Source organism: Lissotriton helveticus, chromosome 11 (genome assembly GCF_964261635.1).
Source record: "Lissotriton helveticus chromosome 11, aLisHel1.1, whole genome shotgun sequence".
Lineage (NCBI taxonomy): Eukaryota > Metazoa > Chordata > Amphibia > Caudata > Salamandridae > Lissotriton > Lissotriton helveticus.
Genome location: NC_136072.1, coordinates 487,297,001 through 487,318,985, shown reverse-complemented (window position 1 = coordinate 487,318,985; position 21,985 = coordinate 487,297,001). Strand labels below are relative to the sequence as shown.

Here is a 21,985-nt window from a genome sequence, read left to right as displayed (position 1 = left end):
AAGAGCCTTATCAAGTTTCGCGTCCAACTTTTTATCAATCAAATCTTCCATGGACTCTTCCTCGTAGTAATCATTTGGCCATGGTATTCACCCGCAGTACCCTCCTCATCGCAGTATTCAGAATCTGCCATATTCATAAGGAAAACGAAGTTTCCACTCAGAGTACCCAGAGGGAAGCAAATTGCCAGCCCAGGCAAGGGCGTCAATCAGGGGAAGTGCTAGGCGCAGGAGCCGGAGATACCAGGAATAAAGAACTCAGTCTAAAATTCCAATATTAGGACTAATGGAGGGAAGAACAACCCTTATCTAGTCAGGAAAAAAGGGTTGCCAAAAAATTTCCCACTTCCAGATTCCCAGGAAGCAAGGGGTTAATGATGACAAGCTCCGATCGAAATTGCGAGGCAAAACGCTGCTTAAATGCTGGAAACTTGCTGCTAGAACGGGCCCTCGGCTCCTGGCCAACTGCGTGGACCCCACTTCAGCCGGGGGCAGAGCGTCATGCACTTGTCGCGGGATGCGCGTGCACGTAGACGCGCGCGAGTCACCGCCTGCGCACGCCGGGCGTCAGGAGAGCTCCGACGTGCGCTTCGTTCCCCGGGGGGGCCAAGTCCCTCTGAGCCGCGAGACGCGGCCGCGGCAGAAGCAGCAGGCGGGGGAGAGGGGGGCCTACCAGCGCAACACGCGCTCGGAGAAACTACGGACGCGGAGTGGGCCAGGAAGCACCGCTCCGAGGTCGGGAGGGGGAAAGAAGCCGATCGGCTTGCCAGACAGGGAAAACCTGCAAACAAAGTTAACAATGCCAAAGACACAACAAAGGCAACGCTCAGTAAGTAGATGCCCTGGGCGTCAATACCAGAAGGCAACAATCAAAATAAACGCCCTGGGCGCAAATGACAACAGAAAGGCTGTATATAAGCAGAGAAAAAGCTTATAATGTAGAGAGCACTTATCTGGGCTGCGGAGCAGCAAAGAAAGAGGAGGCCAGATTAGTGCCTCGATACTATATATGTTTATTGCCACTGTGATTGGTTGTTGTATGAGAGGCGTGGTTCAAAGCCTCATGGGAAATGTTGTTTTTACATTTGTAGTTTTCATTTTCATTGGCTGCTGTTTTGTGCAGTAAAGAAATGAGAAAGCATAATCAGAAGCCTCCGGTCCTGCCATAGAATTAGCAAACTGAATTCTACGTTCTCTCTTTGGACTGCTGAGTATGAAAGCAAGGCTAGGGCATATCCAAAGCAAGAAGGTCTGAAAAATTAGAATGGTGCAACATTGGCATCCAAAATGGCTGAGGGTTAATCAAAAAGGCAGATGTTAACACGATATTAAATTATTAAAAAACAGTAAAACGAGTTAACATTTAACATAAAAGGATATTTTCCTTTCCTATATTGAACACAATAATAAGCTGGCTCCTTTACCTTTGTGGATTTCAGTCAGGGCTGAACCTAGGGCTTAGATTTCCTCTCTGTATTTTACAGGAAGAGGAAGGGGCAAGCTTTAAAACCCCAAAGGTGGAATATATAAGAGACATCATTGCTTTTGAAAAGACAAGAAATGTTCTCTCCTTTGCGATTGTTAACACTGCTCTTTCTCTAGCATCTCCAAGTAAAAAAGGATGGAAAGAAAGTTTAACTGAGTCAGGTGTCCGTAAATGTATAATTATGTATTTAAAGTGCAGAAAGTCAGGAAGATTATTTAATTGGGAGAGGAGTGACAAAAAAAGATGCTTGTTATTTCATTTAGTTGGGTCTACTCCTATATGTTACACTATCCACAAAAATGGGTCTAACCTGAAGATGATAGTACTTGCACATGCAGTGTATCTATACAAACCACACTGCACTTCATCTTTTTCCTGTCCCATCTTTGAGGAAATAAGTTTAAAAAAATGCCTATTGCCAAATTAAAAGAGAGAGGGATTAGTGTTGTATAGCTTTTTATGACCCTAATGTAATTTTCCAGATTCATGCCCTTATATAAGTATAATTCACATTACCCATATATAGGAATAGAAATCATACCCATATTTAGACATAGCCCATGCAGTCCTAATACAGGCGTGGCTACTTCCACTAGTTCCAAAAAGCCACAACGATTTCTTGGAAAACTCGGCTTCAGCAGTCAGGGACATCCCCTCTCTTGAATATTGATTTGTCCTAGAAATCATGGCGTTTTCAAAGAACTACCATTCCCTTGGGGTTCTTTGGTAACGTTATTATGTCCGACTTTACGTCAAACCAGGCACCTTCAAGGTATAAATATGCCCACACTTGCCCTAGCAAACACACGGTGGTTTGGAGCAGTTCGACTATCTACTTGCCCGACGCATCTCGCTACAGCAAGTGCCGAAGGAAGCCGACCCTCCTGCTGACGCACTGACAGAGAGGCTGCCTTTCTCTCGCTGAGAATCCAGCTCCAGTGTTTCCAAGCTCCCCTCACGGGGTGTTGGGAAATCGAGTCCCAAGACAGAGATACCAGACCGCCTTCATTCTAAACCAAGGTACGGAGCAGATTAGACCCTAAGAGAGATCTTGGATAGATTCTTGGCAAAGAAACTAAACCCACACTTACTTCTCCCCTCGTACTAGACTTAGGTTAGGTACATTGGGGTAGGCGTATTTTAGAAGCACCAGTTGCGTACTTTTAGTCTTTGTTATTTATGTATGTATTTTATGGCTTAGAAACCATACCATGCTTTTACAGTATTATTTTATAATACCCTTCTTGCTGTACGCATTATACTTTACAGCCAGTATTACGATTGTAGCAGTTCGTTTCTTTTGCATGAGAAAGAAGACTGTTCAATAAATACTTTTATTGAAAATGCCCATCTCTCTATTTCTCTGCACCTTTGATGAAACAAAGCATGCACGATTGACTGAGTGAAATATCTATCTATTGTTTCCACGACTCTGAAGATCAGTTTTATCTTGGGGAATCAAAGTTGACATGTTTATGCGGTTGTCAGAAACTAATCCTTTCTTGTTTATTCGAGAAAGTTTCTAGTGACCTCTGAGCTAGCTGGCACTCACAATTAAGTCTAATATATTCGATAGAGACCCAGCCGACTTAAGTCCTACGTCACATCTATAGGATATATTATTCCAATGCGCAGAGCCTATTGGCAATATAGGAACTACACTACATTAGTTTGTCTAAATGTGCACTTTTATAAGTATAAATGTTGGAAACCCATTTTAAATGTCTTGCAGTAAGTCAATTCTTCATTGCTGCAGTCTTTTTCAGGTAACATTTTGTATATAGAAGCGGGGTGGTTTCTGAAACCGATATGCAAATTTATCGTATGATACATTTTTTGATTTCATTACTAGACCGGAGGCTACATTATGCATTAATCTTTTAATGCAGTCACAAGCAGCCGCACTACATGATAAACAAAACAATTCTAGAATGCAGTGAACACATGCTATAAAAGGCATGAGGAGCAAACAGACTGCCTCTTTTAAATGGGGCTCGCAAGCAGATAAGTTGCTCACATTTAACTATTCGCTTTTTATACCTTACTTTTCATCGTATTAAGCTTTTCTTGCCTTATAGATTTGTGTACTGTTCTGCTTTTTGGCTTATTCGCTGGACTGCCTATCTATCTCTTATTTTCCCGACTTGAATCTTTAAGTTTACACCCTGGATCTTCCCCATCCTTCCCCCACCCCTCGATTTCCAGTCTATGGTCATCGAGTTTTTCCCGCCCTTCCCCTCCCCTTCCTCACCGAAGTTAGTTTTTTCTCCTCGGGCGGGCAGGCACTTACATTCATGGGCGCCGCACGTTAGCCAAATGCCCTTTCACTTCTTCACTGTTTGTCCGCTTTACCAGCTTAAGCGTCTTTAAGCTACTTTACTTCCTTAATCTTTTATGCGTAACTTTATTTTAATCTCTATACGCGCTCGCTCCGTCTTCGCGAGCGCGTCTTCACATCAAAGGAATGCACCTTAGCAACGGTGGCGTCACATGCCCCCCTTGCCTACGGTCTTTCCTTTAATTGAATTCTCCGTCAGCGGCCGGGCTTGGGCGATCGTGTCAGTTACATCGCTCTCCTCAGCTGCTGCCGGAGATCGTTTTTGCCCCTCTTTCTTATGATTGGGCTCTGCAAATAAAAATGACAGATATATCCTTTAAAAAAAAAAGAGGGAAAATTAGGGGAAAGCAGTTTACAAACCTATACAGTTGCCCAAAAAGGGGAAAGTCAGATTACAACCTATACAGTTGACCAAACAAGGGAAACTCAGATTACAAACCTATACTTCTGCCAAAACAGACCAATATTATGTCTGACCTTGACTCTGACAATGCCACTGCTAGTTCCCCTAATCATGGTAATGAATCTCTTAAAATCTTCCTCCAAAGAGAAATGAGGTCTTGCATTCTGGACACCCTTAAAGAGGTGATGTCCTCAAAGAGACCCCTTGCCCTCCATCACAACGATCTCCCTGATGACCCGTCTTCTCGTGAACCTCAATGTCTTACTCAGGGCAAAAGAACCAAAAAGTCTAAACATTCTGAGCCTCTTTCTGGAAGCACTATGGGAGGCCCTGGCACCTCAACTGGTTTGGGAGGTCATAGCACCTCAAACTTGATGGGAGGCCCTCGCGCCTCAAATGTTACTGTTGTCCCTGGCTGCACAACTTTGATGAGTGTCCCTGGCGGCACAAATTTGATGGGTGTCCCTAGCAGCACAAACTACAATAGTGCTCAGAACGACTCAGATACTGACTCCGAGGAGGAGGAATCTTTCCTAAACTTGCACGATGAATTCGTCCTGGATTTGGATGACGAAGACATTGATTTTAACAACCAACTCGAGGTCGACTCCTCCTCCTCCTCTAAAAATGCTATCCATAACCCCTTGGGAGAGGAAATGTTTTCCCCTCTCAACACCTCCCACCCCAATAGCTCTAAATAGTTCCCTCAGGAACATGTTTCCCAATTTATTACAAGATGGCTCAGGAATTCACTTGAAAGAGAGACTCAGAACACCCTCAAATCCGAGTACCCCAGACCCTCCATACAAGACAAGGTTTGTCAAACTCCAAACCTTGACCCTGATTTGAGTAAATTTCTATTTAAACTGGGCAAAGACCCAAGGAAAGGTGTAGAGAGAGCCCTTAAGGGCTGCCAGGATTGTCTCCTCAACATCCTTGACCCCTCACCAGGATTTTGGACTTGGCAGAAGAGTCTCATATCTCATTAGAGGTTGGAGCCAAAGGACCCTCTTCCTCCTCGGAAACGCCAATTCCAGTCTCAAACACTGAGAGGAGGAGAACTATCCTCACCAAGATCAACCCCAAGTTGGGTGATTTGGCTGAAAAGAAGCCCTCTCCTCTTTGGTGAAGACATGATTAAATCAGTAGGAAAGTATGTCTCTACCTTTACCGCTCTTGAAAAGGTCCAGGCCATTATAAAACGCATATTTAATACCAACCTTTTTGGACAGGCTGGAAGAAAAGGCCGTTCTTCCAGCCGTGGCAACCAATGGCCCTTCTCAACCTTCAGAGGCACAGTTAGAGGATTCTACCCATCTAACCATCAATTCTATCCTCAGAGAGGAAGAGGCTCACGGAACAGAGGTTACAGATCCCGTGGAACACCCAACAACACCAATCCTCCAAGTAAGTCCTCTTCTTCCTTCCCCTTCTTCCCCCCCAAAAGTAGGGGGTATGCTCCAATACTTTTATCATATATGGGAATCTTTAACTCAAGACCCCTGGGTTTTAGAGACCATTCGTGACTTCAGAATAGATTTTCTAGATCTCCCTTTTCAAACGCAGGCCCCCAAACCTTTGACCCTTTCGGAGGACCATCAGAAGATTGTTGAAGAGGAGCTCACTTCTATGCTTCAAAGGGAAGCTATTGTAGAAGTCCCAAAAGGGTTGGAGACCGATCATAAACCTTCAGGAAGTAAACAAGTACCTAGTTTACAGACACTTCAAAATGGAGGGTATTCACCTCCTGAGGGACATCCTCCTGGAAGGAGACTGGTTGGTCAAGCTGGATTTTTAAAGGGCGCTTACTTTAGCATCCCCATCGCCCAAGAACACCAACTCTTCCTTCAGTTCATCTGGAACCACGATCTTTTCTAATTTCAGGCTCTCCCCTTCGGTCTTTCCTCTGCCCCTTGGTGTTTCACCAATATTATGAGGACTATCCTCTCTTTTGAGAGAAAGGGGTATTCGCTTAATTATTTATTTGGACGACATCCTCCATGTCCTCATCAAGTCCCAACTCCACTCGCAACTCCTCAAGGACCTCAATACTGCCATGGATCTTATAGAAAGTCTCGGTTTCATTATAAACCTGGAAAATCTATCCTTACCCCCTCCAAATCCTTGGAGTTCTTCGGGTTCACCGTAGATTCCTCGAGGTGCCTTCTCCTTCTTCCCACCAAGAAAATTGCCAAAATTCGCAAAGAGATCAGGTCCGTTCTAAAACAAGAGTCTCTAACCCTGCGGGAGTTAGCCAGACTTCTGGGCCTCCTTTCCTCTTCAATTCAAGCTATTTTTCTGGGACCCCTGAATTACCGTGCTCTTCAGAGAATAAAACGAAAAGCCCTCAGGTCTGGTCTAGAGTATGGAGATCTTGTGACCTTGGATCAAGAAGCCAGATCGGAACTCTCTTGGTGGCTGGAGAATTTGGGTGGCTGGAGAATTTGGATGCCTGGAATGGCAGAGCAATCTTCGGCTCGGCCCTGGAGTTTGTCCTAGAATCAGACGTGAGCCTTCACGGTAGGGGTGCTCGCTTTCTCGACCAAAACATGGGTGGTGTATGGTCTCTTGTGGAATCCTCCCATCACATACATTTCTTAGAGCTTTCGGCAGGCTTATACGCCCTAATGAGCTTCAAACACTCACTTCAGGGCAGATCTGTTGTCCTGAAGATGGACAACATCTCCGCAGTCTCACATATCAACCGTCTTGGCGGGAACCAGATCAGCAGACCTCTCCGATTTAGCCAAGAAGCTCTGGATGTTTTATTTAGAACACAAGATTTCCCTGAAGGCAGAATACCTCTCAGGAAGTCAAATTTTTCTGCGGATTGAAACTCAAGATTTCTCTCGGGCTTCAGCGATTGGAAACTCAATGTGAACGTTTTCAATGCTCTGTTTCACTTTTGGGGTCCTCTGGATGTAGACTTAGTTGCCAGCAGATTGACTTTCCAGTTGCCGAAATACTTCAGCTGGATGCCGGACCCGGGCGCACTTGCGGTGAACGCCTTTCTCCAGTGCTGGTCTCATCTTCAGGCTTACGTGTTCTCTCCCTTTGCTATGATTCAAAGGGTCCTGCAGAAGGTGAGACAGAAAGGTGCTCCTTGGTCCTGATAACTCCCTTTTGGGCTTCTCAGGCTTGGTTCCCGACAACCCTGGAATTGTCCAGCGACATTCCTTTCCTAATTCCAGCCTCCAAGGGTTTGGTTTCAAACGCAGACAGAGAACATAACCACCTAATTCTTTCAGGGAATTTGAACCTTCTTGCTTGGAAAGTGTCAGGCAATCCAACAAATTGTCTGGCCTTTCGTCATCAGCTCTCACTCTCCTCGGAGAATCTTGGGCACCAGGGACACACTATAGGTACAACAACATTTGGAAAAAAATGGTTTTGTTGGTGCATGGAGAGGAACTTGGATCCCATGGAGGATCCTATCGTGAATATAGTTAACTTTCTTGTCGAACAATTTGACAAGAGCCTTTCTTATTGATCTATCAATTATTATAGATCATCAATCTCTGCTGGACACTCCCTTGTCAATGGTAAAATTGTAGGTAAGAATGTTATCATTTGTAGAGTTCTGAAAAGTATTAGACTGAAGAGACCCCCTAGACCTAAATACCAATCCTTGTGGGATGTTAAAGCTATCTTAGACCTTTTTTCTTCGTGGCCTGATAACGCTTCACCTAATAGAAAATGTCTTTCCATTAAACTCGCAACTCTCTTGTGTTTCATTTCTTGTTGTAGAGTTTCTGATGTGAAATGTCTTGATATTTCTAGTAGATCATATGATATGTATCGAGTTAAGTTTGAAATCCTTAGAAGTACCAAAACTATGTCAGACTCAATTTTGTATCCTTGTTTCGATCTGTGCAAAAGACTTTGTGTTGTAGACTGTGTGAAGGAGTATGACTCTAGAATGAGAGATGTTCGCCCTCAGGATGCTAATCAACTCCTTATTTCCTTTGTTAAACCCTTTAAACCAGTTTCTTCTTCTTCCATAGCCAGACGGGTCAAGTCCTCAATGAGCCTTGCTGGTATTGACCTATCTACATTCCTGGCCCACTCTCTCAGAGGTGCTATGGCCAGTAAATCTTTCTGGTCTGGTGGTAAGTTGGATGATATCCTGAAAGCGACTGATTGGTTCAATGCTTCCACTGTTGCTCATCACTATTGTAAACTTATCGGGCATATGTCTGATGTTGTCCTTCAAGGCTAGCAACATGCATAATGTAGCCTCCGGTCTTGTAAGGAAATTGAGATTCTCCTATTAGCATGACCTGAGAATCTGGATTTCATTAAAGACATGGGGGCAGATTTATGAAGGCCTTGCGCCGCCTGTGTGTCCCTTTTTCCCATGTTAAAAATGACGCACCGGTGGCGCAAGGCCTTCATAAATCTGCCCCATGGAGGCTAACATTATCCCACCCGGCCCTCCCTTGGACGGAATACTTATTGCTATGTTTACTTTTCTATGCATTTGATTATACTGCTTTTACCGCTCGAGTTTATGACCTATTTAACTTTTTCGTCCCTCTTTTCAGATAACTCCACCTGATGGATTATTCTCATCGTCTTTGACTCCCCCTCACTTCGTTTCCTCCCTTCGGATTCCTGTTTTCTTCTCTCCCAAGATCAGATTGGATCTCACCTTTGTGGAACTTTTGTTGCTTCGATTCATTTAAAAGAGGCAGTCTGTTTGCTCGTCATGCCTTTTATACCATGTGTTCACTGCTTTCTAGAATTGTTTTGTTTATGATGTAGTGCGGCTGCTTGTGACTGCATTAAAAGATTAATACATAATGTTAGCCTCCGTGTCTTTAATGAAATCCAGATTCTCTGGTCATGCTAATAGAAGAATCGCAATTGTATCTTTAGTTTGATTATCAAAACAGAACACAATGAATTTATGCTAAATACACGTGTGCCCTAATTGTAAATTGTCATTGTATTTCCTAGATAGATGTGTGAGTTTATTCTTGTCATGCTCAGTTGATAAGTCAAGTTTTTGATTTGGGCTTGAAATATATCAATATTATCATACTGATATAGTCATTCTGAGAGTCGGGTATGATTAGAAATAAAATGACCTATTTCACACTAATTTGGTTTCAACCCCAGGTTCTGAGATAATACATGGAGAAAATTGCACAGCCACAACATTGTTGTAAAGGTGGTATCATACATTACAGCCAATAAAAATAAAAAAAACTTGTAATGTGTAATTCCCTATTACCAAATGGGAATTTCAGAATGGGGTACAAATATTAACTTCTTTACCCTGAAATAGTAGAATTTCCTGTGTAAGATTTGTGCCAAATTTTACTTCTCCACTCATAATGACGATGGGTGAGTGTGCCTGTGGGTAGCACTTTATGGACTATTTTCTTCTAACAATAATTTTTTCAGACCATAAGGCAAATGTTGCTAGAGAAATGCGTGCATTAGTTTGCTGGCTCATTTATTGATATTAATGTATAATATCTCTGGGGGGGCGGAGCTTGCTCGAGTCAAAGATGGTGGCTTGATTCTCGAGCTCCGTCGAGCCGACTCAATATCCTTAACGACCCTGTTCCCCTCGGACGACCACACGCATCTACTTGTTGCGGGGAATGTCGGTGAAGGGGCCGGCGCCCGCTGAACTGTCACGGGTTCTGCCTCCGTCCTCGCATGGGGAGACGCGGCGAGATAATCTCCGGCGGCGCACAGGCCCGAGAATCCCCGGCCTAGAGTACACCTGCGCCCCGCTGTCGTCTCTCTATGTGCGGCGGCTGCTACCTTGAGCAGCCCGGTGGGACGGCGGCCGCGGAGCAGCTGAGATTGCGGGACGGCAGCGCCCGCCAACCCCCCTGACGGTTGTGAAGGTCACATTTGCCCACTCAGGCGCTGCCTCTTCTGGGGACCATCGCGGCGAGCAGCGCTCCCTCCCCCCCATGTTGTGATTAATCGGGGGGGACTCCAGTGATACAAATCAGGAGACCAGACGACGTCGGACCCTATTCTGGACTGGGGGGACCTGCCCTGGGCCTCCAGAGGAGAAAACTGAGGTGATTACCGGGGCCCCTGGCAGAGGGAGTGGCTGGGTGAGTGCGGGCCCCGAAGGTGCACCCATTGGGGTGCGGTGGAGCGTGTAGTCACGCCAGGGCCCAGCTGCAGCTCCATTGTGGGCGAAAATTTACAAGCTGATGAGGTGGCTGCCCACGTAATCCTCGTGCTGTGGTGGCTGGGGTGGAGCGGAGGCCAGAGTGAGAGGTGAGATTGTAAGGTGCGGGGCGCCGGGCCCCCTCCACTGCCTGTACTAGACGCGGAACATTTGTGGCCATTCCGGAGTCCCAGTGGGGTTCAACGTTTCCCAGCATAGTAGTGGAGTGTGAGGAAATGGAGGCAGTCACTAGTTGTTAGGTCCGCACCGGAGTGCTGAAGACATGAGGAGGTGAGGTGTAGGGCCCTCCTCCGCCTCCAACCCTGTTATACTCTGCGGGTAAGAGCTAGCGGCCATTACTGTCAGTCACAGAGTAGTGACGATTGCCTCCCTGCTCTGACTCCTCTCGAGGCACTAACTGTTTGGGGGTGTTGCCGACGCAGCGGTGGCGTGTTGTGTGTGGCTAGCTGCATTCAGTAGTCGAGGACGCCCGACAACCTGTTCATACGTCTCTGGTCCCCCTTGGCTAACAGGATGGGTAAATCAGATCGGAACCAGTCCAAGCTTCCTTTCACCCAGTCCCCCGCCAAGTCTCAGGATGGTGGTGCAGGGGAAGAGCGGAGCCCCCCCGCGCCAGCAGACCAAGACCAGACATTCGCAGTCTGTTAAAATCCATGGAGAAAGGACTACAGGAAGGTATCTCCTCCCTTGGCGCGAAAATGGATGCACTGACGCACAGGATGGATAGAATGGGGGAGAGATTAGATAAGCATCCTGAGAGACTGGACATGTCCGATAGGAGGATTACAGAGGTGGAGGAGGCGCAAACCACCATCGATACTGAACATAAGCAGCTGGGCAGGGTGATGCAACTTCTTCAAGACAAAACTGAGGATTTGGAGGCCCGCTCTCGTTGCTGCAATGTGCGCATTTTGGGCCTGCCGGAGTCGACTTCCACCGGAAAGATGGAGCCCTTTATCGAGCGCATGCTGGTGACTATGCTGGGTGAGGAATCTTTTTCCAATATGTTCATTGTAGAGCGAGCGTACCGGGCACTGGCCCCACGCCCGAAGCCGGGTGCGACCCGAGGCCGATAATTGCTAAGCTCCTCAACTATAGAGACAGGGATGCTGCTCTACAAGTTGCTAGGGAAAAGCAGACGCTGACGTACGAGGGCTCTAACATCTCCTTATATCCCGTCTTCACGGCTAAAGTCCAAGAGGCGCGGAAACACTTTATCCCATTGAAAAAGCCATTGCGCGACCAAGAACTCGACTATGCAATGCTCTACCCGGCCAAATTGAAAGTAAATAGACACGGACAGTCGCATATCTTTACAGATCCGAGAGCACTGCAACAGGCACTTAAAGACTGGTCCAAAGAGCGAAGGAAAACCCCGGAGCAAGACCTTATTGATGAGGCATCTGGCGGCGGTCTGGACGAACAGGACTGAGAGACGACATATACCTGGAACTTGGTAGATTTTTACAAGGTTCGAGGGGCACACAGTGGGAGGCTGGTGCGGCTGTGTAGAGGGTCAAGTACTGTGATTTCATTCGGTTTATTCTAGTATGGACCGATGCCACCTCCGCCCACACGTGGTATCACTTCGTTTGCTCTTTATTTATTTTTCTTTTAATGATGGAGGAATGTGGGCGATGGGGGGATGGGATAATGTGGGGGTTCAGTTTTCGCGACCTAGTTGGGGGCGTTCCGCAGTGGGTGGGTAGTGTGGTAATTGCAAAGTTGGGGAGTTTTCGATTTATTGACCAGAGGTGCCAGCCATTGTATTTTGTAGTCTTGCCAGCATGCGTTTGCTCGCCAGATGTGGGGCCTGACAAGATTAGCTAGTGATGCAGGATAAGTTAGAAGAGTCTAATGTGAAGCAAGCGGTAAATGGCCTGAATGCTGTGACGTGGAATGTGCGTGGCTTGAATGATTATCGGAAGCTACGGAAAGTGTTGAATTATTTGTCGCGCCATTAGGTAGACATAGCCTTGCTACAGGAGACACACTTACCAGAGTGTAGCTCTAGGCTTCAGGCAAGGGGACTGCAGGGTCAGATCAATGCTGCTGGTTTTACGTGCCATGCGTGAGGGGTGATAACCTGGGTTAACCCGAAAACGAATTACACTCTGAAGCAGCTGTTAGCTGACCCGGAAAGTAGATATGTTATTTCTCAGTTGAAGGGAAGGAATGTTGACTTGTTGGTCGTGAATGTGTATGGTCCTAATTATGATTGCCCTGAGTTCTATAAAAAGCTAGCAGAGAGGGCTTGTGGGTTCCCAGGACAGGCTGTTTTGTGGGCAGGGGATTTCAACATGACACGACGCCCGGACGTAGACCGTTCGAGTGGTCCAGATAGACGACAATCTAAGGCAGGTGGAGAACTGGATAGGATACTTATTAGCGAAGACCTAGTTGATGTTTGGCGGACCCTTTACCCAAAACTGGGGGGTTACACTCATTACTCGGCTTTTTATGATATACACACAAGAATTGACTACTGGTTGGCGTCGTCAGGACTGATCTCGCAGACTTGCAGGTGTCAGGTGCTTCCCCGCACTCTTTCGGATCACTCCCCTGTATTGTTGAGCTTGTCACTGCCCCCGAGGGTCATTCCTCCGTTTACGTGGCGGTTCCCGCCCTACTCACTACAGGACCCTGTTTTCCGCGAGGAATTACAAGAAGCAATAGAGACGTACTTTGATGCTAATGTGGGCTCAGTGGATAGTTTCCTGACCGTGTGGGAGGCGTTTAAGGTATATATTAGGGGTGTCGCCATGAGTAAACATTCGGGGATTCTACGTGCTATCCGCCGGCTGCTATCTCTGCTGGAGCAACGTCTGGCAATGTGCGAGCAACGCCAACTGACTTTTTTTGAATAAATGTATAATATCTCTGACTATTAGTATGCTTTTGAAGTAAAATGGAAATTGTAGTCCTATTCACGAGTATTAACAATGTTATTGATCTCATTTTCAGATTCTACTGAATGCTTCCCCTGCCCAGCGGAGCAGATGCCCAGTGATAGACGGGACAGTTGCATTCCCAAACCCATCGAGTACCTCTCATACCAGGAGCCTCTTGGAATAGTCCTGACCACTATCTCTCTCCTGTGCAGCCTCCTCTCACTCTGTATTGTTATGGTGTTCATCAAACACAATCAAACTCCTATTGTAAAGGCCAACAACCTTCTCCTCAGCTACATGCTCCTCCTAGCCCTTGTTCTGTGCTTTGCCTGCCCGCTAATGTTTATTGGTCAGCCTCGTTCTCTGAATTGCCTGCTTCGCCAGGTGACATTTGGTATTGCTTTCGCACTCTGTGTGTCTTGTATTTTGGCAAAAACCGTCACAGTGATAATGGCTTTCCGGGCCACCAAGCCAGACAGTCCGCTTCAGAAGTGGTTTGGGTTTAAAGTGCCGTACTGCATCACAGCTACTTGTTCCTTGATTCAGCTCCTCATATGCATCTGCTGGTTAATCCTTTCACCTCCATCCCAACAGCTGAATTTCCAGTACTCCATTAAGCGGATCCTAAATGAATGCACTGAAGGTTCCACTTGGGCATTTTGGCTGATGCTGGGGTACATGTCCTTCCTTGCTTCTGTCACACTGGTGGTGGCCTTTCTGGCTAGGAAGCTTCCGGACTCTTTTAATGAGGCCAAGATGATCACCTTCAGCATGCTGGTGTTTGTTAGTGTCTGGGTCTCCTTTGTCCCTGCCTACCTGAGCACAAGGGGTGCACTCATGGTGTCAGTGGAGATCTTTGCCATCCTGGCATCGAGTTTTGGGTTGCTGAGTTGTATATTCTTCCCAAAGTGCTACATCATTCTGCTGAGACCTGATGTGAACACAAAAGAGCATATAATGGGACGAAGAAAATAAAATAAAGAGAAAAGGTTTGGATTCAATGGATAAATAACTCATGTAGGGATCTCCTCTTCCACTTTAAAGGATGGGACATTGTCTGCCACATTCATACAAGACCCGCCCTTCGTCTTCACGCTCACTATGTCACAAAAGCTCACAAGACAAAATTGTAAATCTCATTTTGAACATTTGCAGCCTTCTTGGTCACATTGAAATTTGAAAAGGCAAAGTCGTAGAGAAAAATATTTATGCAGATAAGTGTTTTTATGGCCCACATTGATGTATATTTTGATATAAGAAAGTTGAGGTCTACTATAAAATTGAAACTGATTCAAATTTAAAAAGTCTTTTGTATGTATGCAAATCTTGCATGTAGTTTTTATGAGAAGGTGGCCTGGTATATGCTGTCCACTAATTAAAGTGGGCAACCTGCACCAGTCCACACGACCCTTATGATGTCAGAGGTCTAAGATAACCTTTAGAAAGCTATCCTAGTGGTAGCTGTGGAGAGCAGCCTTCAGGCTTAATCTTGAAGGAATGTAAAGGAGCTTGTTTTACCAGAATATCACCTCCTTAATGACTAAATGAAAGGAGAACCACACAGTAGATGCATAAAAATATGTATTTATTAATATAACACTCTCTACTAGTCTCTACACGAGATTAGGGCACAAATCACACAATACTGAATCAATAGAACATTCGTAAATAGCAATTTACACATCGGGCTCCAAGAGGAGACCAAACCATATACTAAAAAAATGGTATAACAATCACGACTTGAGTAGACACAGTGCCTAGAGCACGTAGAATCACTGGGACCCTAAGGAACCAACCAGAGTAGTGACACAGGGAGCCCACGGAGGACAGGTGCAGTGAGGAAACACAACAGCGTGCTCTGTCCAACTCTATGGGAAAGTTGCGGTTGCAAAGTTACAGTTTAAGGACACTTCTTCGAGGACTTAGTAGCTCCTATGTTCCAAAGGGTTTGCTCAAAGGCCAACCCACCAGTGAGTACTGAGGTACCTGTGTTACCTATCCTGGAGGAGCTGGGTGCATAGGGGTCAAGTGGTGATGCTTCAGGTGCTAAGAAGGGTTGCTTGACTCTGCAGCCACGGGGACCAGGAGATGTTGAGGACAAATAAACACCATTAATTAGGACCAAAGGGATTTTAAAGACCGGGCTCTGACAGATTCCCCAGATACATTAAATAACAAGTATGTCAGAGGGTCTAGAAAAAGAACTCAAAACAAAGCACGCTCTCTACTCCAACTATTCATTTAAGCATGTGTGTTGACAAACTAAGGTCATGCCTGTAGTGGTCAACCAAGAATGCCCATCAGTCACCATACGGAACCGCCCTTCATCATTTGGGATTCCGAACAAGACTAAAAACAGGAGTACCCTGTACTATCATGATGGAGGGTCCAGGTGAATATAAAGGTACCTTTAACCAATCAAGTAGATCGTACTGTGGTCTTGTTTACTCAGTTGAGAAAATCGTAGCACACATGTGATATGCGGGACTGATGTTTGCAGTGCACAAAATATGTGGGAGAAAAAATTAAGAAAATGTGATTAAAAGTGGATGAGAGGATACTAATAACTTTATTCTAGTGCTACCCCAACCTCCACTATTAAAAAGTAGTTACTGCCAGTCACTATAATATGGACTGTCTGGAGGTTTAAATGGTCAACATATTTCAGCAATAATTGACATAGTTGTCATTGCTTTCTTCAGGACCGAGTATAGTAATGGCTACTGCAAATAATAGTGATAAAAGAAACCAAAATCCGTGCTAAAAAATCAGAACAGATACGGACATCACCTGAATTCACTAGGGGTCCATGTTGTTTCATTTCACTCTTCCAAGTCGTATGAAAATTACTACAAGGAAAAACACATGAAACCAGAAAAAAGAGTACTTAGCGTGCAAAGTTTAGTTCATGATTTAAAAGTGTAGATTCTTGTTAAAGTCAAGTGACCATATTACGTGTCACTGGGCACAGTATCAGTGCAAATATCCAAATATTGGCTCTGATTATTAGAAATACCAATCTTGTATAAAAAAGCCACCTTACCGTACTTGTAAGAGGACAACACCTCACCCCACCTGGCCACGGCTCAGGAAAAGGGGAAGCACCGCTCTATGACAAAGGAGATAAACAAACAGGACTCTGTTATTCAAATCCCTTGCACAATGTCTGAATTTATCCAACTGTCCGCACAACCAATCAAAAACCCATTGCACACTATTGGTATTTAATTCTCAAATGTTGGAAAGCCCAGATCTCATGTTTTCAACACAAGCATTACGAGAACAATACCTAGCGCTGATCGTTTACACAGCCTGAGAGTAGCGTGTCATAAGTGAGCTAACATCAAACATAGCCTCAAAGGACGCATGTTTCGAGTAAGCAGATGAGCTCGAACAAGTAAGCGTCAGGCATCCATACTAAAATGCTGCTTTAGTAGCAGAGAAAGAACTATATCCTCGCCTACCTTTCCGTCGGTACTTCACCACTCGGCATCCAAGCCGATCGGGGAGGTGCCGCGGCCGGCTAAAGCAAGGGATTATAACCCTATACGTGATTGGTCAAAGGGCCGATCACGTGGCCCGTTGTTTTGATGACGTGCTGTGATGGATAGAAGGAGGTTGATGATTGGTTCAGCACCCCTGGTTGTCAGCCAATCACCAAAAACGACGATCACCAGAAGACAAACCCAATATCCCTTTACTATACCCTATGTGACTTTTAAAGTAAAACTTTATTCACAAAGACATTTTGGGTAAACAAACAAGATGTTACGTATTACACGGGTTCAATCGCATGTTAGTGATGGCAAGAAGTATAAGCCAAAGCTGTTTCACTGCATCCAACGCAGATAAGAGCTTGAACATTGGCAATAGTCTACGCTGATGTTTATCTGTCTTTTTGAGTCAGAGTGTCCCAAAGAAATGGGGAGGTGATATAAATGGGCGAATTTAGTTGATATGGATCAACAAATGTTTATGTTCTACGCTCCGTAGTACTGTCAGTCTCTCATTCTACTATTTACTTATTAGACAGAATATCCCAATGGACCAATATTATGGATATTCAAAAATATGGATATGTCAACACACATGCTTAAATGAATAGTTGGAGTAGAGAGCGTGCTTTGTTTTGAGTTCTTTTTCTAGACCCTCTGACATACTTGTTATTTGATGTTGAGGACAACCAGGATCCGGGGGTGAGCTGTCCCACAAAATATGTCAAGTGCTGAGGGGTCGATATCTGGCTGGAGCACCAACAAGCCTTAGCAAATGCAACCCATGCAGTCAGAGTAAACAGGGTACGGTGTGGACCAGCAATGTCCAGGGTACAACCCCAACCGATGGAGCGTCAGGGCACATCTGGCGCAACCAGGTAAGCCCAAGATCAAACAAGGTGACCCTCACCAGGACCCACAGGCTATCGGACTAGGGATCGCGAGGAGACCTCAAGCTAGTTTGCAAAGTATCAGCCCACAGGACAATCGGTGAGTGGAGGTCAGATATCTTCATTGCAATTACTGCTCGTGGTCAGGACTACACAGAGTTCAATACACAAGCTTGGGAATTGTCAATAAGCATATGCACTTGCAAACATACACGGAGCACAGGGGTTCATGTTGCACGGCCCCCACAAGGGATATTGGTCTCAGAATTGCTGAGAGGTCAGATCTACCTCCGAGGCCTTCGAGAACTCACCTTCTGTGTTGCTGAAGTCTTCGGAGCCCTCAGGAGCTCAGGAGAAGCAAACTGGTCAGATGTGTTTGGGTGCCTGCTTCTCCAGGGGAGTAACTGCTTTACTCCAAGGAAGATTCTTCAGTTGTCCAGCGCCGTGCAGGCAGCCAAGTACTAGGTTTCTTCTTAGCAGAATCTTGTCCAGGTAAAATCTAAAGTCCTGTAGGCAGGTAACCCACTTTATACCCATGAGAAGGGGTTTGAAAGAATCTAGGGACCCTCCTAGGGGCGGTGCAGGAGAGAGGGGTGGCTACACCCATGTCCTTTGTCCAGTTTTGTGCCAGAACAGGAGCCAATGGCTCCCAGAACTGGTTTGAGCTGGAATATGCAGTGGGACACCAAATGTGCCCCCAATGCAGACTTTCTGGCAGTCTCAGAGTGCACCCACCCAGCCCCAATACACTAAACCCTGTATGGGAGATGGTCACACCTCACTTTGACAGGATGCCTATTATCATGCCTTCCTCTGCTCAAGATTAGCTCAGGAGCAGTAGAGCAGAATCATGTCTGTGGCTAGCAGCGTCCATTTTGTGCTGCCCGGGTCGAGAAAGCTGGTATTGGGTAGACGGGTGACCCACAGATGTCCCTTTGGAAGGGTGGAATCATACCTCCTACACCAGTTACTGGTATGGAGCTATGATTCTAAGGTGTTTGACACCAAACACAACATGTTTCTAAGCAGCCATTTTAAAGTAAGCATTTACCGCAAGGGTATAATGCACTTAAACATATATGTCTGGCTGCATCACAGACAACCCCCGAGAATGGTCTTCAGAGGCTGCAGAGGGGCTCTGCTCATGCAGGGGCACCATCTCACGTAAAACCCAGCACCCTGCCTTCAGGATTGAAATGCCTGCCATAGGGGGTGACAGATAGGATTTTTATGTATAATGATTTAGATAGATGTAGTGAACCTATATCTAATGTAAGTGGTGCAAGCACCAGCGTACACAGTCTGCTGTAGCAGGCCTATCATCTCAATTTGAATGGCCTCTCATGGGTGGCATAATACATGATGGAGCCCAGGGGAGGCCTCTGGGGTACCTATGCCCTGGGTACATGGTGTACCATATACTAGGGACTGTTAAGGGTATCCCAGTATTCAATCTGGAGTGTACTTAAAGTACATATATAGCAATTTAAGGGAGAAAGCAGATAGACTGAATAGCAGGATCCCAATTACACTAGTCCAAAAAGGCATCAGCAAACAGTGAGGGTAACCGTAAGAAGCACTACTTTCCTACGGTTTTTCATATTGATCATCTTAGATAATAGACATGTAATCAATGAAGAACCATTTCCACTCACAAGTGTTTAACCCCTCCACGCTCATGACGAGCTCAGCTCGTCATGAGTTGTGCCGCTCGCACGCTCATGACGAGCTCAGCTCGTCATGTAACGCGGCTTTTAAAAAAAAGCCGCACAGCGCGAAAAAAGCCGCCACACGCATGAAGTTATAATAATCTAATGCCGAAGTCCACAGTGGAGCCTTACCAACCTAGCCTGTGTTTTCTGTGCAACGTTTCTCTGTCACAACAATGCTTGAGAGGTTTGGCCCAGATTTACTAACAGCCATATAGTGTGGCGGTGCATAAGCAAAAGTTGTGACTTATTGCGAAATCTTTTTTTCTACATGGGCAGCGCAATATTTACTATACATCGCTCAGTGACTCAAGCTATACATCATCGTACAACACACAATTGTCGTTGTGTAACACAAAGTGTACTTAGCTGGAGCTTCACTTCAAAAAGTGATGCAAATACAATGCAAACTTTCTGGAATTTTCTTAACAAGATCGAAAACAGGATAGTGCAACCAATCAGGAGGGCACCTAGCAACATAAGGGGGGAGGGGGTGCTTCCCAGGATAATACCAGAAAAAAAATGCTTATCTTTATCAAGTACAATGAAATTTTAATTTGTTAGGTGAAAAAACAAAAGAAACATCTGTTGTCATCTCAAAACTCCCACTAGCCAAGAAAGCAGCTTTTTTGGAAGCCACTGCTGACCAAGTCAATGAAGTGGCCCCAAGGCACAGAAAGGTGGGGAATGCATAAAATGATGCCATGATTGCAAGTGCAGGCTTGAGGCAGGGTTGTAAAGATTCTGAGGGCTGCAATGCAAGCTGGTTGAGGTTCAGAAATTCATGAGGACTTGATGCCTTTGGAGAAGCGGTTGGCAGCAGTCATAGGACCTAAGATAGAGGATGGAATTGAGGGCACTGACATTGCCAACTATGAGGACACAATCATAACTCTAGGTAAGAGATATCAAATATTGTATCTTGTATCAACCTGTTTCTTTTGTTTTCTTTTTTTTTACAGAGCACAAGAGGAAGCAACACACAGCAAATAAGAGTACAGATGTCAATTCACCAAATATTGATACAATTTAAAAAAAAGAAACTGATCAATGGCATTTCTATGGAATTAATCACAAAATAGATATAAAACTTCAAGCACATAAAAATAAATCTGAGATCAAAACCAGAGGTTATGTTCTTTTTCAATAGCAGAGATACTAATAAAGTGCAAAATTAGCTTCTGGACAGATCTTCCACATGGCTTAGACAGATCTAAATTCGATTTTATATAAAGTGATTACCCAATAATTAATATATATTTTAATATTTGATAAATGTTACAAATTCCATTAAAATCATAAAGTGCAAGAGATTTCCAAAGACCAACTCGCTATGATCGATACTTCTTATACCGTTAACAAAAATACCAAAAAACGAGTGAACTGCAAAATAGGCAAAAAACAGGCACTGATCTAAACCCAGAACAGTGAGCAACCAACTTTGAAGGCCCAATTGTGCAGCTCTGCCTTTACAGCATTTGTTGCTCACAGTATTTATACAAAATATCAAAATTTGAATGTCAAGTTGGAAATATAGTCATGCAGAGACATCGTCTACAAGAATATTGCTGGCAAGAATATTGTTTTTTAGGTAAAGTAAAATATAGAAAGTGTAAATATCAATTACAAGAACATCTATGTTTTTAATATAGATGTTAAAAATATTGTTGCTAATACATTTTTTAAATTATTTTGAGGTATTTTACTATATATACTAATTGTATATGTTATACATTGTTTGTATACATATTGTTAATGTTGTTTAATATAGTTGGCAAGTTACTAGTAGTTTTTGAATTTCATTTAATAGTTTTTTTAATTATTTTTTAGAAGTCTAGCAGGTTGTGGGGTTTATAGAGTTACAAGGTGGGAAGTAAATTCATTATAATTAATTATTTTCTAATTAGTATTAATTAGTTAATGATAATTAATTCTTTTAATTGTAAAATGTAGTTTTTTCAAGTGAAGTTTTAGGTGAAGGTTGCGGGTTTTGTGGAGGCATAGGTGGGACATACATTCATTATTATTAATTAATAATTAAGTTTTAATCAATATTAATTATTTAATTTTTTATTACTTATCTTAATTGTAAGATACATTTAGGGGGCGATTACGATGTCGGTGGGAAGTGCCTCCGTGGTCCTGTCAGGGGCGTTCGGACTGACCAATGTAGCATCGGAGGCAGTCTCTCCAACCGCAGTATTATGATGCCCAAAAAGACATTGCTTAACGACTGATGTGGTTCCTCCGACTGGAAATTCAGCCTGCAGAGCTTTTGGAAAGGTCGAATGGAGCCGATCAGGGCAAGTTCTGGCTCTGGAACCGCCTGCCATATTACAATCCGTATTTCCGACACGCTGTCTGTTTCAGTCTAACCACCTCATCAGACCTTAAAAGAGAGTGTATGGCGGTACTGGAGTCATCAATACTATCTTCAGAAACACTGCAGCATGCTGTATGAACCAACCAAATGATATTGACTACCTATGATATGCAGCATTATTTACAATTTATGGAAGGGATGCTGGATAGATTTGTTTTAACTCGCTTCAGGCTAGGCACTTTCCATCGTCTAGCAAGCTTTTCTGTAGCAAATTATTGGACTAGCACTGTT

At 44.5% G+C, this 21,985-nt stretch overlaps 1 protein-coding gene across 1 annotated transcript; it reads left to right on the top strand.

Moving 5' to 3' along the window:
• Positions 1 to 13,329: 13,329 nt before the first annotated feature.
• On the top strand, positions 13,330 to 14,253 carry LOC144790822 (vomeronasal type-2 receptor 26-like). Its single transcript, XM_078665496.1, has one exon. The coding sequence runs from the start codon at positions 13,330 to 13,332 to the stop codon at positions 14,251 to 14,253; it is 924 nt and encodes a 307-aa protein (XP_078521622.1).
• Positions 14,254 to 21,985: the final 7,732 nt, after the last annotated feature.

Coding starts and splice junctions, on each gene's coding strand:
- LOC144790822 (XM_078665496.1), top strand. CDS start 13,330: ATGTTATTGATCTCATTTTCAGATTCTACTGAATGCTTCCCCTGCCCA.